General features: G+C 37.9%; 1 protein-coding gene across 4 annotated transcripts in view; it reads left to right on the forward strand.

The window, feature by feature from the left end:
- bsna (bassoon presynaptic cytomatrix protein a) overlaps positions 1-12,623 on the forward strand; it is a 117,803-nt gene that overhangs the window by 30,305 nt on the left and 74,875 nt on the right. For all 4 annotated transcript variants that reach the window (XM_026925086.3, XM_053236464.1, XM_053236465.1 and 1 more), the window contains exon 3: positions 8,192-9,385. In XM_026925086.3, the coding sequence (XP_026780887.3) occupies positions 8,192-9,385 (1,194 nt within the window). The remainder of the gene's footprint in view (positions 1-8,191; positions 9,386-12,623) is intronic.

The raw sequence follows: 12,623 nt of genomic DNA on the forward strand, positions 1-12,623 counted from the left end.
CTTTTATTGAGCTGTACACCATTTGCTGTAAACGTGTTATATTTAGTTGTTCCAACCTTGCGGGTATGACTTAATTTGTGGCAGTCTGCTTCAGAATTTAAGAGTACTCTATTTTAACAAGGCAAAATGGATGTCATGATGGCTTTTGCAATAGAGAAGATGATAGCAGTTGGGCCTGTGCCATTTTCACAGGCATTTATAGGCAAGTTTAAGCAAAATCCCTGTGACATCAGATCTATAATTAAACAATACTTCTAGCCAGCAGAAGAATTTACTGATAACTGGTCTATGGAGCATTCTATGAACTTGAGGGAATTCACATTGCTGATCCACACTAATGGCATCAGCAGTATTTTAGGTATGGATTTCCAGAAATATGAACATATGAAGACAACCCTTTAGGTACATGGCATTTAGGATCCTAATAACACTAGAACCACTGGTTATGCATGCTAAAATTAATGGCTCTAGCACTATATTTTGTTCAAATATTTCATTTTCTGCCAATTTGAAGGACACATATTTTAAAAAATAAGTGAGATACAGCCTTACTATGAGTTGAACTACCTGAGAAGTATGCTACCTCTGGCTAGAAATGATTACAACAGCACAGCTTTGTAAGACTAAAATGAAAATTGAAGCCACCAAATGTGAAGAGAGCTTAATTTATTTAAAGAAATCATTACTTTCTATGCATTATGTATTTAGACTGGATAGATAGATAGATAGATAGATAGATAGATAGATAGATATTTAGATAGATAGATAGCTTCCATGTTTGTGTGGTTATATAAAATATTTGTATACGTGTGTAAGTGTATAAGCTTGGACCACATGCCTGAAGTTAATCTATTTTTAGGATAGAGTAATAAATTATACATCAAACCAGGCAGTGCTCAAGGCCCACTGCAGCATTTTTGCCTTCAATAATTAACAGCAACTTCAAATAGTTAAAATTGTGGCATTTTCTAATTTTTGTTGAATGTTCTCTCTGTAAGCATTATAAAGTTCAATATATATCACAGAAAGAATTTTTAAAATTTTAGATGCAAATTCCACAATTGACCTGCAACTCAATGGTTCAATTAAATACAGTAAACTAAAGATTTTCTAGGGAGTAAGAGTGTTCCTGCAGTGGTATATAATATAGAAATATATATATATATTAATTTATGAGTATGGACAGGGTCCAAAATAAAATATGAAAAGGTTCGGAAATAAAAAAGCAAATAGGAGGAAGGAAAAAAATAGTTTAGTGGTGAACTTGTAATTTTTGACACTGGTGTAATCAGTGAAGATCAGAACAAACTGACCAGTTGCTCACTAAAATTATAATCACCACAAACTGGATTCATCTTTGTTAAAGAAGCACACTGACAGCTGTAGCATTATTACCACTAATGCATGGGTCCTAATGGATTCAAAGATACTTTTCCAAGAGCATAAAGCCAAAACATGAGGACAGAGACATCATTACTGGATTAGCTATAACATTTGTTATTCAAGAGGAAAGAAGCCAATTTTTCAACCTATGACATTGTACAATTTCCCCACAGCAATCTAACTCATCATTACCCTAAATGACAAAGCAACACAGTGAGCTGTTTGGAACTTAAATGTTTTTCACAGCCTAAATGAGCCTGATGTTTGGCCTGAATAAAACAAAAGAAAAACGTCCCTTATATAAGAGATATTAAGTGTCATCTTCCAATATAAACATTTAATTATAGCTTCAAAGAATCATTTTTATATGTTCTGTTGTCTGTTTGTGTGTCAAGAGCATATGAATTTGGTATATACATCGGAGAGGATGCAGTAGCTTTGTTAATTTAACATTGCCAGCTATTCATGTATGTAAATGAGAAAAAAAATCATTAATAAGCTAATAGTCATATGAAAATACAAATTCACAAATTACGTGGCTGATAGATTTACATTTTTCCTTATTCCGTTTGCAGTCTTATTGGTGGGTGTGGCTGAGATTTGATATTGATTTTTGTTTGTGTGCATATGTGCACCATGCAAACTGCTGAAACAGGCTTTTCTGCATTTCCCATGTAGATCCAAAATAATCAATTAACCTGATGATTCATGTAGGGCTGTCATTATTAATTATTTTGGTTTTCCTGAATATTGTCCCAAATATTGAAATGTTCCATTAAGATAAGAAAATCTCAAGACTGTTGGTCTAGAATTAGTTGGTAATTGATTAGTGTTGACTTGGGGTTGGATTAAACATTGTTCATTATTTACTTAACATTTAAACAACTAATACAATAGTAAATTACTCTGATAACTTGTGTATTAATGCTGATGTTTATTGTTTGTTGATGTTAAATAATGCTACAAAAAGTGTTAGTTACTTGAACCTTCATTAGCAGTGTTCACTGTCCTCTACAACTATGAAACATTTGCTGTTCTCTGTGGGAGGGCTTGATATGCTCGACCATATCTTGGCTCAGAAGCAGTCCACGTAATCCACTAAGACCAGATGATCATGGCAGCTTGAAAAGCACTTAGCATATGCATCTATTTCTTTTTGTAACTTCTACTGGTTAAAAGGATGTAATGGATTATATTGTGTTATATCACTTTGTTCCGGAATCCATTTGAATATGCACAAAAGCCTGTAAAACCATGAGACATTTTGTATTCTTGAAGATCTGCACTTCATTGTCATCTTACACCCTCACTTCTTACTGCATTTTAAGCCTTTCAGCTCTTAAAGGTTTCACCTGTGGTATAGGTACAGGTAGGATATAAGGGCACACTATAAAATGACTAATTCATAGTGCCATGGGCAAGAAAGGATGGGTCTTGTCCTTTAAAAATAATAATAATGTGTCAAAGTTGCAACCAAATAAAAGAAGAAAGCCTTGGGCTTAGCTATACGCACCTACCTGTTTTTGAGAAGCTTGCTTAAAACTACCAATATGCTTTCACTAGCATTGTTTATTATTATTCACTGACAGAGTGAATGAGCTTTGATCATCTATGATCTTATGTTTCTGTAAATCTCTGTTTTGCTAATTAGAATTTAACTTAGTTTTTCTGCAGTGACCGTATATACATGAGCAGGCAATGAGAGGATATTATACAAATAAGAAACAGATATTGCTGGTTCAGTCAATCAAATTTTTAAATTTTGTGTGGCGAGGGAAGATTACACCAGCAACACCTCACCTCACTCACCCTGTAGAAGGGCTCATCAGGCATGTCTGGATCACCAGACATTCCCAAGCCAATTATGTGATATAATTAGCCCAATGGGTCCTAAGTCTGCCTTGTTTCTGCATACTCTGAGGCTCTTTTAGATTGCTGAGCCCCTAACCCTCTCTTGAACAGTAAGCAAGCAAGAGCTGATGGGGAAATTCATTTCTGCCACTGCACATGTGATCTTATTCCTTTCATCCCTACCCACAGCTCATGACCACAGGTGAGGGTAGGGAAGTAGACTGACTAGTTAACAGTGAGGTTTTTCTAAAAACTGAACTCCTGCTTCACCACCACAGACTAGTACAGCAACTATAATAATGTCGCCACTCATTATCTCATTTTCCATCACTTGTAAATAGGAGCCCAAGGTCCTTAAACTTCTTCACAAAGGGCAAGGTCTCTCTCCTCAGCTAAGGGGAGCATGCCATTTTTTTTCCTGGAGACAACCCTGGCCTCAGACTTCCCAGCTACTTCACACTCGACAGTGAAATATTTCATGGTGCCAAGAGGACAACTTATCTGCAAATAAGAGGGATTCTCTAGCCACCCGTACCTGACTCACAAAACTTGGCTATGTCTTGATATTCTATCCATGAAAACCACAAACAGGAGTGAAGACAAGACACACCCTTAATGTAATCCAACATCCACCTTAAATGGTATTGACTTAACACAAAGAATCTTGACACAACTCTCACTGCAGTCATACACAATGTCCCTGACCTCAAATGGGAGGTAGGAGTGAATTCACCTCTCACTGAAGCTTCTGTTATGTGCTCCCAAGAACCTTGGGACCTCTCTTAGGTTTAGTCAGTAGATCTGTGCCTAAACCAATGCCCAGTGTGAGAAAGCCACCAAGTGGTGATCGGTTAACAGATCCACCCCTCTCTTTACTTGTGTGTCCGTGGCCTGAAGTCTGATTGTACAATCATAAAGTTGATCTGCTCTGCTAAATTGCTAACAATTACACTCAAGAGTGACCTTGTGTTTGAACAAAGTTTTTGCTATTGACTACTCATGGCTTGCACAAAGTCTAATAACATTTTACTGCTCAGGTTTACCGATGCTACCATCAGAAGTTACATCATCAAAAAAAGATTAGTGAGCCCATTTCAGAAGCAGCCATGCAAGCCCATGCCAGGACACTGCCTCCACCGTGCTTGACCAGTGAGCTCATATGTTTTGGATCATGAGCAGATCTTTTCTTTCTCTACACATTTTCTCAGGCTTTTCCATCACTTTGGTAGAGTTTAGTCTTGGTTTCAGAACTTTTGTGGTTCATCTCTGTATTTCATTGTGAATTCCAATCTGGCTTTCTGATTCTTACTGTGGATGAGTGGATTGTATCGTGGTATGGCCTCTATATTTCTGATCTCAAAGTCTTCTTTGATTGGTGGATTGTGATACCTTTACCCCTGCCCTGTTTAGGTTGTTGGTGATGTCATTGACTGTTCTTTTTGGATTTTACTTCATAGCTCTCACAATGTTTCTGTCATCAACTTGCTGTTCTTTTCCTTGGTTGACCTGTTTGATGTCTGGTTGTTAGTACACCAGTGGTTTCTTTCTTTTTCAAGAAATTCCAAATTGATATATCGGCTATGCCCAGTGCTTGTGCAATGGCTCTGATACATTTTGCCTCTTTTCTCAGCTTCAGATTGGCTTGTTTTTTTCTCATAGACAGATCTCTGGTCTTCATGTTGGTTTATCCTTTTAAACAACAAATGCAGTCTTCACGGATGAAACCTAGGGCTCAAACCCGGAGTAGACATTCAGAGCTATTAATTATTTAAACAATCAGTCTAACAGGGCAGAACTGGGCAACAAGTAGTACCTGTCAGTCGCATGTTTCACTATTTTTTTTGTTCACTTGGAAAAAGTTGTTTAATGCAACTAGAGGTAATTTTCAGGAAGTTAAAGCAACATTCTGATCTATCGTCTCATATTCATCTTTTGATTTCAAACCGAAATGTCTTCAGTGTATAGGAAAAACAAAAGAATTGGCCTTGCCATTCCAATACATTCGGAGGGGACTGTATGTCGAGAGTATCAGTATCAGTATTGGTATTAGTATCAGATCAGGTTCAGGTTCTTATTAACCCACTACACATTTTAAAATATTCTGGTCCAACAGACTAAAATACCAACATCTTTTCATTCTAGACAAAGCTTTTGCATGAGACTGTAATCTTGCCAACTGTCTGCCTGTGTCATGTAAAGCAGGTTGAGGTGGATGCAAATGCAGACTCAAGTTAAAAGATTAAAAGAGATAAAAAAAAAAAAAAAACACAAAACAGGATTAATAGCACTTGTGGCAAGATACAAGGACTAGGAAACAAACATGAAATAATAAAAGTGAGACTAGAAAGCATAACAAAAGACAAATGCAAGACAAAGAGTGCAGTGCAAAACGTGACATATATACTAGTGCTGATTAACCAAAAATGTGAAACAGGTGAAACCAGACATGTGACTTAGTGCAGTGGCTGATGGGAATCGTAGTCTCTAGTCAATTCTGGCATACCCATGACAGCCAATTTTATTGGCCCCTTTAAGGTCCTGAGAGAGGTTAATCCAGTGACATACCAGCTACCCTTGAACTATTGCTTTAAGTAAATAATAACAAACCTACGTATTTCTATTACTGAGGATGTATGTCATCTTGTTTGAAGAATTATATATTTTTCACTAATGAATTCTTGGCACTGTATCCTACTGTAGATAGTACAGTGATTTTCAGAAAACATAAATATTGAAATATTGTCACTTTATGGTTCCAATTTAGAGTAATATCTGCATTTCTAATTCCTAATTAAAATAGTGCTGCTTGGGTTTCATTGTTGGCTCTCTTTGTGCTGACTTATAGTGAGTGTTATGTGAACGATGTGTGAAACAAAAGCTATTCTGAAATGTGTTCATGGGATGATAGCATCTGGCACCTTTCTAACTTCCTGTAAATCAGTGTGTACGTGTGAGTGAAAATGAAAGAGGGAGAGGCATGGAACAGTAGGAAACTATACACTGAGTGTCTGTGTGTGTTTGTGTGTGTGTGTGTGTATGTGCATGTGTGTGAACAGATGAAATTGACAGCCATGTTGCACTACCATGCTGTCAGATTTTGTTCTGATTCAGTACTCATTGCCTGTTTTAGAATAACACTCTTGTTTCAATTATGTATCACACCCCCAAAATAAAAGTAAGCACACACAAAGTAAAACCTGAAATCTGAATTTTTCCAGTCAAGCTACTTTGACGCTGAGGTTCAAGCTAATTTTGAAATCACATTTCACCATTATATTCTCTACTACCATGTCTTCTTCATTTTTTATTGTGCAATAGTGTTTTTAGATCATTTCATGCTGTGACAAGAATACAAGAATCTAATGTTATATCAACATTATGTATCCACTGGAGATCTGACATTAAAATTCTTCTTATTTCAGACTCTTCTGTAGGTAAAAGATTTAACTGAAATCACATCCACAGCAACTAAATTGACTTCTTTCTAGCTCACTTTCCAGTTCTTGATACTGTAAACATGAAGAGTGCTTGTTGCCTTATGTCCAGATAAAAGTGGAAGTGGCAAAAGTGAAGGTCATCATTAAAAGATTATTATAAGATGATGGAGTGAACACTGAACACCTCACATAATAGTTGTAGTAACCGATATGCTTGGGAAAAGGGCCCTGTACAATTAGAGGTAAAAGGTCTAGGGAGGATAAAAAGTCAGCTGCATATAATGAATTAGAGCTTTTGCTTATAGCTGTAGTTCTATAGTATACAGACAGGCCCAATAATGGAAATAATGTTAATAAAATAGAGACTGGGGGTGTTAAAGAGAGAATGAGAGATAACCAATGTAGCAAGGAGGTGATGTGATAAACGTTGAAAAGTTTGGCTTGCAATTTGCTGACATCAGTTTCTGTCACATCCAGCTGTTCCCCTTCATTCTCCTTCTATCTCACACTGTCTCTCCTTCTCTCTTTCAGAACACACACACATACTCTCACACACACACACGCACACAACCACACACTTTAGCAGACTATATAGCAAACTATAATTAAGATGCACCCCTCTGCTCTGATCCAGAGATTCTAGCCAGAGATCCCCCTCCTTTTTTGTCTGACAGAAAATTTTCAGTTAATGTCACTTCCTCTTAACTGAGCCAAACATACACTGCTAAAGGGAAAGCAGGCAGGAGAAAGAGAGAGAAATAACTGAAGTTGGTGGAGAATTTTCGCTTTCACAGTGAGACTTTTCATAAACTTTGCAATTTCAGTGATACATGTCAGACTCATATATATATATATATATATATATATATATATATGGTTTTTGACCGTTAAACATTCCCAATGTCTGATAAAATCAAAAATTGTCGGACACAATGTCCGGTAAAAATATTAACATACAGAAACAGACATCCATTAGATGTTCACAATTGCACTCCTATGACAAAGTATGACAAAGTATGTTCACAAGGTCTCTGTCTGCACAATTTTGTTTCACATTTCTCCTGTAACATGTACTCTGATTCGCTCGCTGTTACATCCATGATACTTACGTAGTTTGTATGTGTGTGCGTGCTTGGTACATAGCTAAAACATTACAAGACAAGCTAGCATGCAAAAGCGCAACAACCAAATATGTCTAAGCACGTTGTAGTCCCTGAGCCATCTGATAGCATCGCTTCACCTGCAAAGAAGCAGAAACCTAGTCCATTTAGACCCAAATGGAAAGAGAAAATTCCATGGCTGAGATATGAGACCATCGATAGAGAGAAAAAAACATTCTGCTCACACCGTGTAGGTTTGGGACAAACGAACGGTTTCACTATTCACAGTTTGTTATTATTATATCGCATATACTATGCATAGTCCAAAACTAAGTGTGTTATGTTTAACATACTGTATGTTAACATTTTGAACTGGAGCACTCTATATAATATATAATATTTATGTGTGTGTTCACACAGGTCCAGGAGTGGCTGTGTCTGAACTGTCAGATGCAGAGAGCCCTGGGAATGGATATGACCACACCCCGCTCCAAGAGTCAGCAGCAGATTCATGCTTCCTCCCAACAACCTAAAGCAGATCCTGTGATACCTCCTCATTCCCAGCCTTCAGCTCAGCCCAAACTGCAGACTCAACACCAAACCCAACCCCATACCAAAATCCAACCACCGGCTCAAAGCCAGGCCTCTCTGGGCCCCCAGACAGAAAGTGAAACTTACCAGAAAGGACCTCAAAAATCAGGACTTTCAGCCCAAACTGGACCTTCTCAAATTGCACATCAAGGAGCCCAATCAGGGTCCCAGAGTCAAAGTGTTGAGTTTAGGCAGAGGGGCCCAGGTGGAGCACCCCAAACAAGCTCACGGATCCCTCACCCCGGTGCTGTGCCATTACCAGGCCTGGCGAAAGCACCATCACAGCCAGACCTTGGCCGTGCATCTCCGGTTCACCGTGCTGGACGATCAGAGAATATCCGAAGTGCTGGTAGTTCCCCAGCTCGCCGTCCAGCCTCAGTACATGAGACCCCTCCTCAGGACGGCTTGACAAAGCTATTTGGTTTTGGGGCATCATTGCTGAACCAAGCAAGCACACTAATCTCAGTCGATCCACTCCCTGGAGGAGGAGCCTCAGCACAACCCTCGCCTGCCCGACAACAGGGCACCCAGGGTACTAAGGTGATCTTCAGCGATGCTAATGCTAAAGCTAAAGCTATGACTGGAGCTCCTGACTTGGACAAACGAGGAACAGGAGGAACCATGCTTCCCCAGGGTCCACATATCCCTCCACAAAAACAACCTCAACAACAGCAGCAGTCAATGGCATCACATCAACAAAAGGCATCCCAATTGCCAGCTCACCATCAAAAGGGAGCTCAGCAGCAGTCACCGGCACATCATCATACGGTATTGCCACAGCAGCAGTCACCGGCACATCATCAGAAGGCAGCGCAGCAGCAGCCAACGGCACATCATCAAAAAGCTCCACCGCAGCAGCAATCACCATTGAAGCAGGTGCAGAAGTCCAAAGTCAGCTGCCCCTTGTGTAAGACTGAACTTAATATAGGATCCAGTGAACCACCCAACTACAACTCCTGCACCCAGTGTCACACACAGGTCTGCAATATGTGCGGCTTCAATCCGACACCTCATCTTGTGGAGGTAAGTGTACAACACATACTTAAACACACTCACAGTGGCACCAGACACAGTATGCATTCAGCATTAACAAGGAACCTCTCATGCTCTCAATCTCTCATGGTCTCATATGGAAGATCTTTTTTGTTCACACATTTTTAAAAAATCAGTTTCTCAACTGCAGGTACAGTACTTTTTTCAGGTACTTTTTTCCCTTTATGTGCAGTCCTTAAACATAAGAGTATAAACATGTGTCATAGGACTATTTCGTACACTTCACTTGCAATTAATTAGTATATCGCTTGTATTACTTCTACATCTGTGTGTGTGTGTGTGTGCGTGTTATTCACTGATATGCATCAGTTTTGTTTTGTTTTTTTTGGTATACTTGTAAAGCAGATTTCCAATGCATGCAGACTCTGTGCTGGTGAGTTTGTACTGATAAGACTGCACAAGGAACAGAATATTGATGATGCATAAGCCACTTTATTGAAAAGGACCAGAAAATAAACAGTTTGGAATAATAAAGCCTTTTTAGTCTTGGTTTTGTTCACTAGGGGTTAAAACGACTGATGTCTGTAAAACATTGTATAAAAGCCCTATGAAGCCCTGTATTTAATTATTTTTCAATTTTTTACAGATACTAATAATTACTTAATAATTTATTTAATTAAATAAGCATTTACACTTGCACTCATCTAAAATCCGGTATTACCTCCTGGCATTGTATGATTATTTAATCATACTTCTATACTGTTTCATGCATTTTTGTGAATTACAGTGTTTTAATTGTGTTGGTATAACACATAATACTTTATATAAATTACAAAAGGAAATTATTCAAAAGTGGGTCTTGAAATCCTTGATATAGTGCAACATATCTAAGCAGTCTTCCTACATCCTTTGAACTGTTACACTTATGATCTTTATTTGGTTCTTGTGTGGAGTTCTACCTAAAAAGGGCCTAATTGTTTAGTGGTCATTTGTATCTTGATAAAAATACAACAGAATAATTATTTTATAAAATAATTAACTGTAATTATTAAGCGAGTCTGTAGTCCAGTTTTTCACATTATGATTTGGTTGTTCAAATAAATAAATATGGGAAGATGATGATTATGCATCAGCAGTTGCTGTGATGTCCACCACATAGAGTTGTTTATGCCGGGGTGTGACCAATATAAACCTACTAGACTGTTAGTGACCATGAGCAGAGGTATTACCAGCTTATTAGTCTTATTAGAATATTCTATTTGTTCCTTGGTGAACAATAAATGGCTACATAACACTGATGTAGGCTATTACCTTCATAGTTTCTCCACAGTTCTAATTACATTGTGGTGTTGCAGTTATTTGTCAATGAGCCTACAAAATGACAATTTTGATAATTTAAATCAACTTGAGCTAGACATGATTCATGAAGCGTGTCTGATGACAGGAAAAGCCTGAAGATGACACCAACAGAAGCTTGACAAAGAAACACACAGAAGCTAGAACTTAAATAGGAGTGCTGATTAACACAAAACAGGTGTGATTGCATGGTGAGACATGTGACAGGGCCATATGACGTGCTAGGGCTGATGGATGATGTAGTCCAGTGCTGATTTTGGCATAACCATGACATCACCATGTTAACCATGACAGTGCTATACTGCTGGTGAACTTGGTGAAAATGGGAAATTTGCATATGATAATAATTTCATGCCACAGAAAATATAGCTCATGCCCATACACACCCCTTGAATCCCTTTTACAGCTTCTATAAAATGTTCAGCAATGAATGCAGGATTTAGAATGTAAGCTTTTTTAACTGGGCGATGGTGGATTTCCTGTCAATATCATTTGCTATTTCCAGTTGCACACCCAAAGTTCATACCTGTGGAACATTTCTCCTCAGGACTCACAGCATGGTGGAAAGAGCAACACGCATACACAAAATGTTTTCCTGTTCATCACCAGGCATAGCATAACAGCACAGGAAAGGGGTTTGCTTTTAAATGAATATATTATCTAGAGGTGTGGTTAAGCATAAATCAACAATATCAGCACCTTTTCACTGACAATAATTATAGCAAGTACTGTATATTTTATGTTTTCGCTGTGAGTAGATTTTATGCCAATATTTCTATTGTAGTGTAATAAACAAAGACAATTACATGTTTTAATTTAAACAATCCAAAATCCACAACCATACAAGGCATTAAATATAAAGATCTTGCACTGAAACAGTGCTCAAAAGGCAGAGAAGAAAATGTGCAGAAGGTAAATGAGATATACAAGACAGATTGACAAAAAGTTTACCAGCTGTACACACCAAGTGGCCTTACACAAAGACCGCATTTTCCCCCTCGGCAGGTGTTCTGCTATAAACACTATTAAATGAAGTATTCATGATATTGGAGAATTAAAGCCACATGCCTAATAGCTTTATTTAGATAATCTGCTTCATACTGTCTTTAACATGGAAAAGCATTTTCACACTTTTCATACTGTATTATATGTAGGTGTACGTACAGTTATTAGATCTTTCGACAATGCTGAGATCAGATTTCGAGAGCAGGCTTGCATAAGCAACAAAAGAAGGTCATGTGAGAGACAGGTGATCTGTTATAATATAAATATATAACTTGTGTTGTAATATAAATCGCGAATATGAAATCTGGTTGTAAGAAATGGGATAACACTTATAAGACTGAGCTTAAAGACATGAAAACCCCATCTTAACCCTGAAACTGCAAAATGGGTTTGAAAATCCCACTGCAGCAGTAAATTTTGAATGTCACACCCCTCTTTGATCATGCTTTAAGTGCTCTCTCTTTAAGTGCTCACTAAATTTCATCTGAATTCAATCCAGTATCTGTCACTGTGGACCTAAACAGTGGTGAGAACAGAAATAGTAATATAGTAGAGAGTGAAAATGAGTAAGAAGAATTTCAGACAGGGCTTTAGTTTTTACCAAAAAAGTCCCCTGGCTAATCCGGGAAGGTTTGCAAGCCTTTCTTAACTTTTGTTACAATGCAGTCAAGATATTCATGTTAGTTGGCAACAAGCTAGAAGCCTTCTCTCTGATAAACTTAGTTGGCCTCACCGATTTCTGATTATGGTTAATCACGGTGTATAGGAACATGCTGATGTAGTACAGAAATGAAGTTCAGTACCACCATGAAAGAGAGAAAATATGCAGGAAGATGTTCAATTTTATGGCACTTGAGCAGAATGATAGCAGTGTGTTATGTTGATGGATCCATTAACTTTCCCAGTG

The sequence above is a fragment of the Pangasianodon hypophthalmus genome, chromosome 8, assembly GCF_027358585.1.
Source record: "Pangasianodon hypophthalmus isolate fPanHyp1 chromosome 8, fPanHyp1.pri, whole genome shotgun sequence".
Classification (NCBI taxonomy): Eukaryota; Metazoa; Chordata; class Actinopteri; order Siluriformes; family Pangasiidae; genus Pangasianodon; species Pangasianodon hypophthalmus.